The 16,007-nt window shown below is 43.3% G+C and overlaps 1 protein-coding gene across 3 annotated transcripts in view; it reads left to right on the plus strand.

The window, feature by feature from the left end:
- The window catches only part of MTM1 (myotubularin 1), a 98,372-nt gene that overhangs the window by 17,086 nt on the left and 65,279 nt on the right, over nucleotides 1-16,007 (plus strand). For 2 of the 3 annotated variants that reach the window (XM_082445774.1, XM_082445775.1), the window contains exons 2-4: nucleotides 5,673-5,745; nucleotides 8,355-8,427; nucleotides 10,114-10,208. In XM_082445774.1, the coding sequence (XP_082301900.1) occupies nucleotides 5,683-5,745; nucleotides 8,355-8,427; nucleotides 10,114-10,208 (231 nt within the window). In that variant the 5' untranslated portion in view covers nucleotides 5,673-5,682. The remainder of the gene's footprint in view (nucleotides 1-5,672; nucleotides 5,746-8,354; nucleotides 8,428-10,113; nucleotides 10,209-16,007) is intronic. The other variant, XM_082445776.1, reaches the window with a different exon arrangement.

The following is a 16,007-nucleotide window of genomic DNA, read 5'->3' on the forward strand; positions in this document are numbered from 1 at the left end:
GTCAGAGCAACTTTAATGCAAAAGTCAGCACAAGTTAGTCTTGTAAATCCTGTGTTTCTGGGCATTCAGGTGCAGAACAGAACTCTCTTTGCGAGTGGTTCTCACTGGGGGCGAAACTCCCCCTAGAGGCCAAATTGGAAACGGGGGTGTTTTTGTTTTTAGTGTAATTTGTATTGAAAAATACGTTATTATAAATCACTGTCCTTTTATTATATTTCTCCTTTATCCTGGAGCTCAGGCATTATATTGATGATTTTTAAAATTGTGGTTGGTTTGATAATATCCCTGACTTTCACTGCAGGCTAGCCAAAGGGGCTTTGCACAACTTTGTTTTATAACAAGGGGAGCATTGGGTCTGGGAGTACTGAGCAGCTCTGCCCTGAGTATTTGGCATTTTTTTCAAAACAGACTTCCAACTAAAGAAAGCTCCCTTCGAAAGACTTGGAATTCTGGACTCAGAGGCTGCTTGTGCAGGACTTCTTGCTCGCTGGCAGCCTTTTGAAGTTGGTTTGCAGACTGGGTAGGTTCCCACAGCTCTCAAGGGAGCCTCCAGAGAGAGATCACCTGTAAACTTCATTTAAACAGCAACACAGAGTAAGAAAGCACAGCGCGTAAAATCCAAAGAGGAAGGCCTGTGTGCCTTTTGTCACTGTACACGGAAAGTGCGGGAAAACCCCTAATCAAGGGCCATCGATTGCAAATCGGTGACCATGGCAACTGAGCTCCCCTTGGAGTTTAGATTTTGCTTGCAAAGGCCCAATGAGGTGGAGGTCAAATTTATTTTCTAATTCTACTGCTTTTAGATGTTTCCAGTAAGGGTAAAAATGGTCCTTATTTATTTGAGAGCGTTTATAGTTACGTCTGCCGCAGGTGTTTTGTGAAATCGTATTTTTCATATGCAGTGGAGAGGGGATCAGTTTCTTAGTCTGGAAGAAGGGCTTGGGGGAAGAGGTCTTTGTACCTTAATTTGAAATATCTATTCCATTGTAAAGTCTGTAGTGCAGGATGGTAGGTTCTTTTTGGTGCAAGTTCCTTATGGTGCTTCAAGGCGCCAGAAGTTAATGCCATCCTGCTGCGCAGAGCCATGGTGCCTTGAGCACCTTGATTAGCCAAGGATTGGTTTTACCCTTTTTTTAAGCTTGCATAAATTTCTGGCTTAAGTGAAATACCGGGCAAACAACAGTTAAGTTTTTTGGCCGAGCCTTTATTAAAGCCCAGTTCATTCATTCATTTAATGAATACCTATTAAGTACCTACTGGGTGCCAGGCACTGTACCAGGTGCTGTAACTTGCAGCATTAAGTAAAACAGACCAGAATCCTCATCTGCTGGGGGCTCGTATTCTGGTAGGGGCTTGTATTCTGGTGGGAGCTTGTATTCTGGTGGGAGCTTGTATTCTGGTGGGAGCTTGTATTCTGGTAGGGGCTTGTATTCTGGTGGGAGCTTGTATTCTGGTGTGTGGGGTGGACAGTAGCAACAGGTTATCTGAAAGGTGGTAAGTGGTAGGGAAAGGAGACAGAGGGAGAGAGAGGGGCAGAGAGAGAAAGAGAGGAGGGAGACAGAAGACAGAGGGAGAGGGGGAAGAGAGGTGAAGGGACACAGAGGGAGGGACAGAGAGGGAGATACCGTGAGACCATTGAGGTTAGTTGGCTTGAATTTAAAGAGAGACACAATTGAGGCCATGTTGTGACTTTAAAATTTGATTTTTTAAATAATGCCACCTTTATGTAGCTTTATTTGAAGGGGTTGCGGGGGGGTCTCAGAGATTGCTTGCCTAGATGAGTTTTCCTAACTATGTTTCTTACTCTAAAACTCCTTCTCTACTGAGACTGGGACCAGTCTCATCCAACCTGGTTTCTTGAAAAATAGAGATCACTTGGACGCACTTTTCCCTGGGTGGAAAGGATACTGCCGTGTTAGGAGACATCAGCTAGAGCTGGTCCTGCCACTGACTCACGCTGGGGTCTTGTCCTACCCTCTCTAGGCTTTCCTGTCATCTTCTCTGTAATAGGAGAAGACTGGGCTTAAATCATCACAAAAGTTTTTTTCAGGATCAAAAAAGGTAGAAGTCTACCTTTGGTTAGATTCCTGAAATTAGCATATATATAGGGAATTAAGTTTCAATTTTCACTTTAAAGCCAAGGTAGCCCAAATTCAATGTTTTTTAAAATTAAAAGGATTGAAGCTTGATCTTTAGGGGTTTGGGGCAAAATACACTATAACCAAAAGGGTAGCTGACTTTTGTAAACTTTACTATAGCTTCTAATTATTATTGAACCCCATTTAGACCAACAGAGATATTTTATAGATGAAGATATGGATATTAGAGACAGCTCAGGGCCTGCACTCACCCGTCTAGTACATTTTCCACAGCTCTGCACTGCTTCCCAGGGTCCAAATGAGACAGTATTTCCATGTACTTTTTTTTTTAATATAAATTTATTTATTTATTTATTTATTTTTGGCTGCGTTGGGTCTTTGTTGCTGCGCGCGGGCTTTCTCTAGTTGTGGCGAGCGGGGGCTACTCTATTGTGGTGTGCAGATTTCTCATTGTGGTGGCTTCTCTTGTTGCAGAGCACGGGCTCTAGGTGTGTGGGCTTCAGTAGTTGTGGCACACGGGCTCAGTAGTTGTGGCTCGTGGGCTCTTGAAGCACAGACTTCAGTAGCTGTGGCGCACGGGCTTAGTTGCTCTGCAGTATGTGGGATCTTCCCGGACCAGGGATCGAACCCCTGTCCCCTTGCATTGGCAGGCGGATTCTTAACCACTGTGCCACCAAGGAAGTCCCTCCATGTACTTTTTCAAGAGAAGCTTTATAGCTAGATCACCACTGGCCACGCACTATCCCTGTGGTAGTTAACTTTCTTCCTAGTATTTCTAGGGTCAGACCTAATTTGTAGAAGAATTGGTTGTGGCGTCAGCATTCAGTTATTATCCTTTCATTGTTGAAAAGGACGCTAATAATTTGTTAGCAAATATATCATGTACTGTTCTAAGCCCTTCATGTGTATTACTTAATTTTGCCCAACTATCCTGTAGTAAGATAGAGATAATAGCAACTGAAGCCCAGAGAAGTGAAATAATCTACCCAAGGTCAAATAGTGAATTGCACAGTCGGGATTTGAATGGAGTCGGCTCAGTACCTGTGCTGTTCAGTGTCAGGCTGCTCCAGCTCCTGTACATTTCAAGGGTCTGTTGCAACCTTTCAACAAAGAGAGGCTCACTGATGACATTTGAAAGCAAACCTCATCATGGAACTAACCCATGTTACCCAGACCCTTGGATTTCTCAGCTTTGTACTCAATCCAGCTTTTAATAGTAGCGTTTTCTAGGGTAACTCTAAAAATGAGGGCTTTAGACATAAAGACTGCATATTATTTGATTCTGTTTATATGAAATGTCCAGAATGGTCAAATCTATAGAGATAGAAAGCAAATATGTGATAGAGGCTGGGGGAATGGGGAGTGATAAGTGACTACTAATGGGTATGGGGTTTTTCGGGGGAAGTGATGAAAATGTTCTAAAACCGATTGTGGTGATGGTTGTGCAATTCTGCATATACTTAAAACTGTTCAATTGTTCACTTGAAAGGGGTGTGTTATATAGTATGTGAGTTATAGCTCAATCAGATAGTTAAAAATAAGGGGAAAAGGAGGACTTCCCTCTGTTATATTTAGTTCATGTTATTGATTTTTTTAAAATATTTATTTATTTGGCTGCGCCAGGTCTTAGTTGCGGTGTGCGGGATCTTTAATTGCAGCATGTGAACTCTTAGTTGTGGCATGCGGGCTCTAGTTCCCTGACCAGGGATTGAACCCAGGCCGCCTGTATTGGGAGCACGGAGTCCTAGCCACTGGACCACCAGGGAAGTCCCTATTTAGTTCATTTTAAATTGAAGTTTTTAAATGAGGATTGATGAAAACAGGAAGACTCATCTTTCTTTTATGGTTTATAAACAGGACCGTGAAGACCGAGTTGATTACGTAACCCAGCATTTGAAATGTCTTACGTTGACCTGACAGTAATAATTTAACATGTGTTTGAAGACATTGACTTATATGATAAAAACATTTTAAATATTATAGCATCTGATTACTAAAAGTAATTTTATATCCGTTCCTGATGAAAATCCCCCAAATATATAATATTGTTTAGTCAGTAGAATAATTTCAGGGCAGAAACATCTGACTTGCTCTATCCAGTCCATCTCATCCGTTCTGCTGTCTCAGAGAATAATGGGTTATTTTGACTGGATTTGAATTTACGATTAGAGAGGTTTTTCAAGGCTATATTGTCTGAACTATTTTGTCTGCATTTAATTCATTCTAGAGTTATTCATTAATCTTTTTTAAAAAGTTATTTCTAATTTTAGGTCGTGCTACCTCTTAATAGTTTCAGGTCTTTTAAGTTTCGTATTCCTTTCTATAAAGAAGTATTTTATTTTGCCCTAAGTGTTCATGTTGAAGTGTCTGCAGTAGTTTCCTAGTTCCGGTGTTCTGGGATTTGGTGAACTGATACACAAGCTCAGAGTATCATCATGTTTCACAATAGTGTGTGTTTTGCACATAATCAGTCATTCGTTCATCGAGTAGTTATGAGTGTCATCGTGTGCCAGGAGATTGCCGTGACCCAAATGGACCCCCAGCCTTGTCCTTGGAGAGCTGAGTGCTGGTGGAGGAAGCCTGGTGGTGCTAATCTTGTAAGATTGTTCTCACCTGGCCATCTTGCTGCCTCTTTGTCCTGATGGGTACCCTCATCTGCATCTTTTGTCACCTCTCAGGCCTTACTTAAGGACATTGAGCAGCAGTGCACAGCTATCAGATCACTAGGTTTTGTGCCAAGGGGTGGTAATGTTCTCCATGCCAGATTTTGTTAGTGAGTGGTTGGTCTTTTAATGAGCCTGGCAAAAAAGATCCTATAAATATCCACAATCACCTTGCTGAATTGGATATGGTTTAACCACCAGTGACTTCATATGTATCTCTCTGTGTCATTAACTTTGATAAATAAAATAACCAAAGCACTACTTAGTTTCCTGTTGTTGCTATCATCTTCAAAAGTCTAAATAAACCCCTGGGTTACCAAGGTATTGTATGTATTCTGAATATGATGGTTTCATTTATGTCTGAATTGTGATGAATATGCCTTATTTAAGTGAAGTATATACTTTCCCTAGAAAATGCTGATTAAATCAAATCTTACTAATTTGATTTCCATCAAATCCATGCCACTTTAACTTGCCTTAATTTAGAGAAAACAGAATTATTAAAGGGGAAAGAAGTGTGAGTTCAGCAGTCTCCCTTTTTATCACTCCGCCTGGCTGCCTCTTAACTGTCTTTAAAAATTAAGAAATGTGGAAATTTGAAGCCTGTTGCACAATTAGTAAACATTAAGTTTTCTCCCATGACAGTTTGAAGGCTAGGAATAAAAATTCCGGGAACATGTGTGGTGTCTTCTGCTGAGCTCCCCCTTCTCTGTTCCTCCACGGTTCCCTGCACCTTCATCGGAGCTCTTTCCCATGAGCTGTGTTGTGGTTGATCCTTCGTGTGTCTCATTCCCACCGGAGACTACGAGGGAAATAGGGCCTGTCAAGCGTACTCCTGTTTGTTCTCAATTGCAATATGTTTGAAATTGCATACAATTCCGTTGATATTGAATGTTGTCTTTCTTGGTAGAGTTTCCAGTATGGCCTCTGCACCGACTTCTAAATATAATTCACACTCCTTGGAGAATGAGTCTATTAAGAGGGTAAGTTGAGTTTTCAGATTTATCTGTACCTCTTTCTCTCATTTCTCCTTTCGTATTTGAATATTAGGTGCTCATTCTGGGTTTCTTGAATTATTAATTTCATTATTTATTCACATAATGTAAATTCTGTGATACATGTGGTTTTATTAACCCACCTTGTTCAGTAAAAGACTGATTACCTTATGTGTGTTCAGTGAGTTTTGTTTGTAAATCCTTTCACATAACTTCATTTTTGAGAACCTCTGACTTGTGAACTACTTCCAGTGTTTCATTTAAGATACTAGGCAATCTCTTGCCCCTGAAAGCTTTCTGAAGGAGAGATTGGAAGCCAGGGCCCGCTGAACAGGCTGTTAACACCTTCCTAAATATTGGTGTTATTTTCTAATTATGAGGATAAAAGAGTTATAGGACCAAAACAAATACAACATTAACAGAAAATGGTTCCAGGTGTCAAGGAGAAATTGTGTAATTAGAGGGAGATATTGGAACAACTATTGGAAAGAAGGAATTTTAAATAAGCTTTATTCATGGCCCTTTAAGGCTTTTGATACAGATTACCGACTATCCACCAGAGAGATTCATTTACACATCCACAAGCAGTGTAGAGAGATACCCAAGCAATCAGAAGGGAGCCAACTAGTGTCTTTTAATTTGTATTTTCTTGAGTACTAACAAGGGTACCTTTTTTTTTTGGTTTTTTTTTAAAGGTGTGTTTCTTGTCCATTTGTAATTCTTTTGTGAAGTGGCTGTCTGTGTCCTTTGCCTATTTGTGTTTTGGGGTGTTTGGGGGATCCTTTTCTGTTGATTTATAAGCATTCTTTATAAATTATGATGATCAACTCTTTATAATATATATTATTCTTTATAATACATATAATAACATATAAGACTTTTTCCTAGTTTACTGTTAGCCTTTTATTTATGGTGTTTGGATTTTGAAATACAGAGTTTTAAATTTTTATGTAACCACATCATCAGTCTTTTCTTACATTTTCTGCTTTTGGTGTCATGTTTGTAAGGACCTTTTCATCCCCAAATTATAAGTCTTTATTGTATTTTAGTATTGTTATGGTACAAGGATCAGTTCTAAACACAAGAGTAACTTCAAGAAGGTAATTGTAAGTCCTTGTGTAACGTTACTCTACTGTGAAAGTACATCTTCTGTTAATCCCATTTTTTCCTGTGTTAATCAGACATTTGTTTCCCTTATGTTGTGGCTGAATTACGCTTTCTTCTCCTGACCCAGAGCTGTGGTATTTAAAGGCTGTATGAATATTAAATTTGCTCGTTATACTTGTTTTTAGTTTGAGGCAGTGTTAAAGGAGGATGATAATTTCTTTCCAGTCTTATCGTTTATATAAAACGTGTGGTTTTTGCTCCTCATTGAAGAAGGCATTCCTGGCTGGGAACAGTTTGCCTTACCCTCCGATTTATGAAATGCTTAGCTTACAAGCACTAAAACATATTGAAAATTAGCTAGGAATTTTCATTTTGTACCTGAATAAAAAGACTAAAACCATTAAAAATCCAGCAGAGCCCCCCCTCTTTGACAGCTTATCCCTCACCTAAATACACAAGCCGCATTTCTCTTGTTTCAGGATACTTTACATTTGCATAGCCCTTGGTAATTCTCAGAAGTGTGCTTGTGCAGTTTGTTTCACTTAATATTCACGAAACTCCTTTGAGGCAAGGATTACTAGCTTCGTACATGAAATAATTGCAGCGTGACTTTGGAAAACAACTAGAAAAAAATGAATGAAAAACAACAATGAAAAAACCTTTTGCCCAAACAGATGTTAGTGATGTGCCTGCCACTGATCTGCTGGGGCGGCTGAATAGATTGAAAGACTCCTTTCCCAGGCATCCAAGTCACATGGCAAATGAGCCTCTCAGAACTCACCTTCACTTTTAGTGGCTAATACTTTGCCTGCCTGGCAGAGCGGCTGCGGTGATTGAATGAGGACCATGCATGGGGATACCTGTAAAGCCAGGAGGCCTAGAGACGTAGTAAAGTCACATGAAGAATTTGTGTGTAGATGGTTCCCAAGGCCCCTGTTGGCTCAAAAGTTCAATGACAGGCCACCCCGTCCTCTTATCTTGTCACCTACATGAAGAAAGATCTTAATAAAATAGGAAACCCAGTGTGTAGTGACTGTTATTTTCTGGTGTCGTGAGAAGATGCTGTAATTACTGTTGCTCAGTTAAGGCCCCATTGAAATCAAGTTTTCATTTCTTCTCTCAACAAAATAGGACTAAATATTTAATATGAAAAAAAAAGCTGCCACAATATATGTGTATCTATAGAATACACTTAATATTTACTTTTTATCACTTTCCTGAACACTGTTAACTGTAAAGTGCTTGAAGGGGTGTTTAATTAATATCATTGAAAAGCGTGCTAATGTTATTTACAGACTGAAAGTTAACACAGCTAATGAATGTTGAATGCTAAGTTGTATTTTTTAGTCGTTTTGATTTTCTGTGCCAATTTTTTATAATGGTCACTATTTCTCTAATTTTTTTCTTTGAAAACGATATTTCTGTTTGGTTGCTTAAAATCCTGTGCAAATGTAATGTCATTACTCCTGATGGCACCATTTTGTTTCCAGACTTCTAGGGATGGAGTTAATCGGGATATCGGTGAGGCTCTTCCTCGACTTCCAGGAGAAACCCGCATCACTGGTAAGGAGCCTGTGAAGTTAGGATTTTTGTACATTGATGAGAGGTCCAGCAGGATCAAGTGGCTTCAATCCCACTGACTCTTTAGAAGTTACATTTCTTGATCAAAGAGTTCTCTCAAGAGCTTCATGCTCTCCAGGATAGTGATATTTTTCTTCTCTGTACCAAAGACAGAATTATTTTGGAAAAAAAATGTGGATTATCTCTCGAAAGTCTCTTATTGGAGCTATAAGCTCTTATGGTTTGAGGTGATAAGAACAAAATGGTATTAAGGTTTTCCAGTCTATGATGTATGCTTTAAAATGCCTCAACTTGGAGGCTTAAAGTCCAAGTATTCTCTTCTTTGAAATATAGGAGACCACAGTGGTTTAAAATACCTTTCATTTGCCAGATAGCCGAAGTTAGTTATGTTGATGTAACATTCTGATTGTTGACTTACTTTCTTAATTATAAATTCATATTACAAGGAAGGTATCTACTTTGGAAAGACTAGATCGTTCTGGCTTAAGAATCCAGAAGCACCTGACAGCTTCTAAGCGAAGTGCTCATGTTGTGGGCATTCACATTTTTTATTAGAGTCAACGCCCCCCTCTCAGATTCCCATTTGGTGATGATACAGTTACCATTGTTTCAGAGAACCTTTCGTTTTATTGACTAAGATCTGGGTTGTTTAGCTTAAATGGCCGAAAGCATGGTGCTAATCAGATTAAGGTCATAGACGTGGTACCTTTGTGAATGAGTTAGCCATGCACCATGAGAAACTATTCCATGTCCACGGACTTGCACACGTGATCCTAGTCTTGAAAAGGAAACTGGTGGCGTGTGTCCATCCCAATTTCTGGATAAGAACAAAGAGGATAGCTTACTTTTGATGGTCTTCATATATAAAGTTTTGGTGCTCTGTATCAGTGCCAGAACCTTCACTGAGGTAGTAACTGACTGAATGAGCATGAAGTAGCCTTACTGGGTATTCTTCATTTAGCACCTGAGGAGAAAGGGATTTCAAAATTACTATGAATAAATAAATAGATAAATAAACAAATAAACAAATGCCATTAACACATTCAAGGACATCCTTGAAAGATAAGACAAAGATATATTTTATTATAACAACTCAACTCTCCTGATTTAGTTTCTCCTTTTGTTTGATTCTACCAAAGATGTACTAATTTCTTGGCCATCTGTTTCATCTTACTTAATATGTGAAATGAATCTAGCTCCACTCTTCTCTGGCCTATTAAAAGAGAAAGAATAGACTATCTAAACATTTCTACTGCTGACGTTCATTTATTAAAAACATCATGATGTTTTGTGTGATTAGAGGTTTGGCAGATCTCGAAGCCGATCTGGTGGTGAGTCCGTGAGACTGTCCTACATGAATTGCCATCCTCTGGTTGAAGTCTGCAGTTCACGAGTTACCTTGACAACCACCTGAGGGGAGCAGCGTCAGTACCCTCTTTCACTTCTGCTCTCCAGCTGTTATCACCTTGTCCCTAGGTAGTGGCAGCCCCATTCGACCTAGCATGGTAATGTAGAAGCATTGCCAGTGCTTGCTTTAGGCCTTTTCAGTGACCTTTTTTTCAAATTGTAGTTATTCTTAGCCAAATAGTTTATATTAAATTAGTGCCATTTGTTGTGTATCTTGGTATATATTTCCATTATTTTAGGGTACTTTTTTTATCTTAATAGACAAAGAAGTTATTTACATATGTCCTTTCAATGGCCCCATTAAGGGAAGAGTTTACATCACAAATTATCGTCTTTATTTAAGAAGTTTGGAAATGGTAAGTAGAATCTAAGACCATAAAGATGACCCTAACTGTTAAAGATAATGCTAAACTGTTTCTCTTCTACCTTGCAAGATTGACTGTGGATCAGATTAACATGGGGGTATATTTGCTTCTCAGCTCTTAATTTTTGGCTTATGCAAAGCTCATTTCACACTAACACCTGTATATGTAGGAATAGAGTGAATTAAAATAAGTTTTGTCCTTGATGATCTGGGGAGGGGAGTTTTGTAACTGTACCCATTTGCTAGTTTGGAGAAGTTAGTTAGGTGTAGAACAGTGGTTCTTTACCAGAAGCACCGATGAGAACCACTTGCGGTGCTTAGCAGCCACTACAGATGCCATGATGTACTGCATCCGAATGTTCAGGCTTGTGGTCCAGGCACAGCGGTCATTTTTTAAAACACCACAGATGAGGATGCTGATCTGTGTGAATCTGATGTGAATCCCTTGTTAAGGCCCACTGCTCTAGAACTTTCCAAGTGTTCAATTACAGAACACCAGGTAGCAGTTTAGAACTAGGATGACTATGGTGTGGCTTAGTGCTACTCTACCTTTTCATTCCACGGCCATAAGATGTTTGCCATGGTATTTCAAGGAATGTTCCATTGATGGAACAATGTGATGGAGACGAGATGCTCCAGAAGGGAAAGAATGAATGAACAGCTGCTGAGGCTGTCCCAGAAGGGCCTGTGGTGGATGTGGTGGGTTGCCGTTGCCCAGGCCAGCCTGAAGGGGCAGCTGTATTTTGATGGGCTGGACCGAGGAGGGATAAATAGGTCCGGGGCACGTGGAAGAGGAGCCCAACATCAGCTTAAACGCAGGAGATGTTGAGAGTGTTGGGGGAATCTAGCTTTTGTTTTACTGCTTTTGCCTCAGAATTTCTTCAGGACAGTTCTAATCTAGATTAGTTTGCACCTTTTGATTTTTAAAAAATTATGTTCATCTTTGTGTCCAAATTCTGAAAAATGCTGTTTATTACTTTTATTGCCTTAACTGTGGGAGCCCACTTCTGTAGTGTTCCTAGACCACCATGGTCCTGAGATTGGGCATTTTATTTATGTGACTCTCTTCAGGCTTCTAAGCAAGACTGGAGCTGAACAAATGTTTTAGTTTTCCAGAATGTGAAAGAAGATTCTGGAAATTAACAGAACAGTGAGCTGGATGTCAACCATTGGCAACAGTTGGCAACAATTGTAGAATTTATCATTTGAACAGATGATTACGTACCCGGGAAAGAAAGAAACCCGTTGGGAGTATTATTGACAGACTGTGTAACTGGTATCAAGCCTTTAACTTGGAAGGGGGTTAAAGGGAAGGGGAAGGGGTTTGAAGTAGTCTTAATCGGCTAAGATATTGGAGTGAAACTGCTAATGTAAAATTTAGTGTAGATAACATTTACTTCATAAAAACCAGTTGTATTGGTGAAGGATGGAAGAGGTCTGTCTTTACAGGGGCTCAAGCTTATTTGATCCAGTAGTTGGATGGGATTGGTTAAAAAGTTAACATACCTGTAGGCTGAACTAACAAAAGTATAATATAACATTATATAATATTATATTATACTCTACTGTACTGTACAATATAATATGGCCAGCCAAAGTGAGACTCATTCTGTACAGCTTCCAAGTGTCAAATTGGGACACACTGAGAGATTTTATGCTAATATATGCGAGAATCGTCAAAAATCGAATTAGAGCAAGTTGTTGACCAGCCACACATGCCCGGTTCCATTTCGTGCTGTCGCTGGTGATGAACTGGGGAAATTATTTAAACTGCGGTGCCGTGACAAGATTGTGTCTGTTCTGTGATCTCAACTGTGGAAACCAAACAAAAACTATCTGTCGAAAAGAGACCAGAAAGAAATACACCAAAAGGTTTAGTACTTGCGATAGTTGGACGGTGGAATTATGTATGCTTTTGTTTTCCTCCTCGCACTTGGCGTGAGCATACATTACTTTTGTAATTGGGCGAGCACTTGGCCAGCTTTATTTATTTCGTTTTCATACGGCACTCCAGAGGCCAGGGATTAGCGCGGAGTGGGTGAATAAAATGCCCATTTGACACTGACTGCTAATCTTTTTCTTCTTCCACCAAGTTTTACATAAATATTTTGACCGAGTGGCCACATCGTTTAGTCCAAGTTTAAAAACAAGCAGCTAATGGCAGAAAACATCATATAAAGCAAGCCCTTTGGGTGGTTATGCAGAAGCCTCAAAACATAGTCACTATAGTGTATCTCAAAGTCCTAAATAAGAACATTAATTGTGGATTCTGCTGCAAAATGTGAATGTCTCTCATGTGTTTGACAAAGAGCCGCCATCTCACTGGCCTTTTGAAGCGGACACCTGTGTGGTTCAGGTATGTAAACACTGCAGTGGGAGCACGGCCTGCCTCGGGAGTCAGCTGTCCTGTTTCGTCAGGTGTCAAGGGCAGGTTGCCTGCCCCCGATGTCCCGGGCAGTAGACGCACCGTGGTCTTTGGACTGTCACGCGGCCTTCTTCCCCTGGGCGTCCTTTGGGGTCTCCCCCTCCACTCTGAGCAGCATACTTCGCAGTCTGAAAACTCTTGTTGGATCCGCATTGCCCGCAGCGTAAAATCCACTTTCCTTCGTGTGGCAGAAAAATCCTTCTGACTTCCCTTGCCTCGACTCACACCGCTTCTCCCCATGCTGTTGTCCAGCTGTACAAAGCCCCGGCCCTCTTCCCAGCACCTGAGGCCCTTCTGGGCTGTTTTCACTGTGCCTGGATGCCCTCTCGTCCCTCAGAACCCACCTCAAAAATCACGTCCTCCCTGGAGGCTTCGCCAGCTTCCGCCGAAGGCCTCACTCCTTCTCTGTGTTCGTGTCCCCATGTTCACACTTACCACTGGGAAACCTCCCCTGCCCACGGGCTCTAAAGGTCCCAAACCCCCTCCCCCTCCTCCTCTCCCCCTTTCGTGTTTATTTGTTTCTCCTGAGCACTTGCCACTGCCTCCTATTTTGTATATTTCACTGCTTTGCCTCGTTCCCGTCCGTCCGAGGCCGGGGATGCTTTGTGTCTGTTCGCCACCAAGCCGTGAGGCTGAGGATGGAGCGTGGCGCCTGGCAGGGAAGGAATTCAGCCGTATTTATTTGTCACGCTCTCTGGCCTTCACTAGTGGCGAGACCTGGTGGTCCCGAACACCACCGTTGCGTTTGGCTTTGAGAAATCCCATAGCCGCCTTTTGACCTTGAGGGGTTTGGCTTGCGTTCGATCTCGTGACTCCAGTAGGGCTATTTAGGCCTGTAATACTCTGTCATCTGTGGACTCCCCGGGGGCAAGACCGCTTCCAGTTTCCCTCGCAGGAATACTTCGGGCTCAGGCGCTGTGGTGGGTGAGGAAGACAGATTAACCCTTTGTTCATTCATGCGGCCGTATCCTTATCCCAGAGACACTCACTGAGCACCTGGGTGAGTCTGCCACGGTGCCGGGTGCGCAACATGGAGACGAGCAGGTGTGGTGTCTTGTGGCAGAGCCCACGGCGGGTGCAGCGTGCCATGAGGTTACAAGGGAGAGGCGGGTTAGCTATATGCTGAGTCACAGAATGCCTTGTAGACGAGGTGATGTTCGAACCAAGTCTCGAAGAAGGGGGACCATTTCCCGGACAGGAGGGAGAGAGGGAGGAGGCTCTATAGGGCGCTTTTGCACGTTGCGGGTCCAGTGCTATGGAGGGGCCTGTGTACTGCGGCAGGGGCGGAGGCATGTGCTGGAACAGGAGTGTGGAGGGGAAGGGAGCAGACGAAGCTGGAAGCCTAGCCAGCCTCTAGCATGTCATCAGTCACCATTCAGCAGTGTGCGTGTCACGTGGGGAACGACACATGCGTTTCAGGAAGGGAAGTCGGGTCGCAGCATGTGTGACAGATTGGGGGAGGGGGAGACTGGAGGCGGGGAGACCATCCAGGAAGTTATCTCTGTTTTCCAGGCGAGCAGGTCCTAATCAAGCCCACGTTGCAGTAGAAAGGAAGGAACAGCCGTGAGCCAGGCAGGCGGATCTGGGTGGCATTTGGAGTTGGGAGTCAGCAGTGATCACCCCTGTGGTTCTGGGCTTGAGTGGTTGCAGCCGCTCCCATTCGTGGGAATAGACATCACAGGAGAAGGAGTGGGTTGGAGCTGAGCCCCCGGGGGACAAGTCTGAATGTGCAGACTTACAGCTGCGTGAGTGCGAAGTGGAAATGGCTCAGGAGCCATTGGAAACACGAGTCTGAAGCTGCTGAAGTGATGAGCGTACGGGTGTCCGTAACAGCCGGGTCTAGCCACAGGGTTACCTGAGGGGACCAAACGGCCAACAGAGATGCGGCTGCGGAGGGAGCCACAGGGGGCCCGGCTCTCCGGGGCGGGGAGGGGAAGAAGCCGCAGTCAGAGCAGAGGGCAGGCTTGTAAGACAAGGCTTTGGTGGAAGTGGGGAGAAGAGCGAAATCTCTAGAAGGAAGGCAGTGGACAAGGGAGTGAAATGTTGCAAGGGTCAGTGAGATAAAGAAGGAACAGAGGCCCTGGAGGGTGGCCATGGGGAGGTCGCTGGGAGCCCCGGCGAGAACAGAGGCTGTGGAGACGGTCCCCCTCTTGCTCCTGCTTTCACTCCCCCTTCCACTCCCTGGTGGAAGCTTCTCCAGCTCCCGGGCCCTCAGCACACTTCTCTCTATTCATTCTCCCCACGGCTTCCTCCACTTCCCGGCTGCACTCGCTTCTCTCCAGTTAGCACTGTGTGTCAGCAAAGCTCCTTAGAGCCTGCCGAGCTCTTGCCCACGCACTCAGCCCATCTGACGGCAGCTGCCGGGCAAAGCAGCCGCCGCCCGGCCCCTTCCCTAATCCCCCCAGCCCGGTCCTGGTTTTCTAGCACCGACCTTTCTTCAGGCCCCAGCTTCTCCTTTCTCACCACCTGCTGGGGATCCCTTGACTTTCCACCTGGCATCCCAGGTGCACGGCCGAGCCAAAACTCTCCTGCTTTTTCTCCCTGCCACTTCCTTCTGTGGGTGTTCTTGCTTCTCTAGATGGTGCTACTCTTCTTCTAGTCACCGTGGAGTCACCTCCTCCCCCCTCCTCCGTTCTCCTCTGCAGTCTTCATTGTCCCATCCCTGCCGGCGTCTTCTCCCCACTGCGTTCTCTCTGGCTCCCACAGACATTCTTACAGACATTCTCCCTGCCCCCCACTTGGAAACTTTCAGTGGCTCCTTTCCTCCCTCATTTCAGATTCCTCAGTGTTCTTGGTCCTCTGCAGCTCAGCCCTGAGTCGCCTCCCCACCTCTCTCCTCTGTACATCCCGCATGCTGGCACAGGTGGCCTACTCACTGTTCCCTAAACCGGCCCTCCGCTTCTCTGCCCTGGCTGTTTTCTCCACTAGAACTCATACATATTCATCCCCACCCATCTCTGCCATTCACACCCCCACTTTTTAAAAAATTGTTTTGAAATATTTAACATAGAAAGTTTGTAAAGAATAACATAAACACCTGTGGATCTACCCCCCAAGCTGAAGAAATCCTTTCCCCCCTCCCCATCAGTGGTAGATACCATCTGAAAGTTCCTAGGTCTCACTCCTGGTCATTCCACAAACCCCTCTTTAAAAATAGGATGGAGTTCCGGAGATGCACATATGAGCAGATGATAACCCTTAGCACTGCCGGTGGGATGAGCAGCGTGTCGTGTGTACACTTTTCATTATCTGACAGTCGGAAACAGTACGTTCTTCCTGGATTAAATTCAAGGAGAAATTTGTCATTAGGGTTTCCTCTAAGAGATAGGACCGTAGTGCTTTCATTCTTTAGGCAGAGTATTACCT

The sequence above is a fragment of the Balaenoptera physalus genome (genome assembly GCF_965194825.1).
Source record: "Balaenoptera physalus genome assembly, chromosome: X".
Taxonomy (NCBI): domain Eukaryota; kingdom Metazoa; phylum Chordata; class Mammalia; order Artiodactyla; family Balaenopteridae; genus Balaenoptera; species Balaenoptera physalus.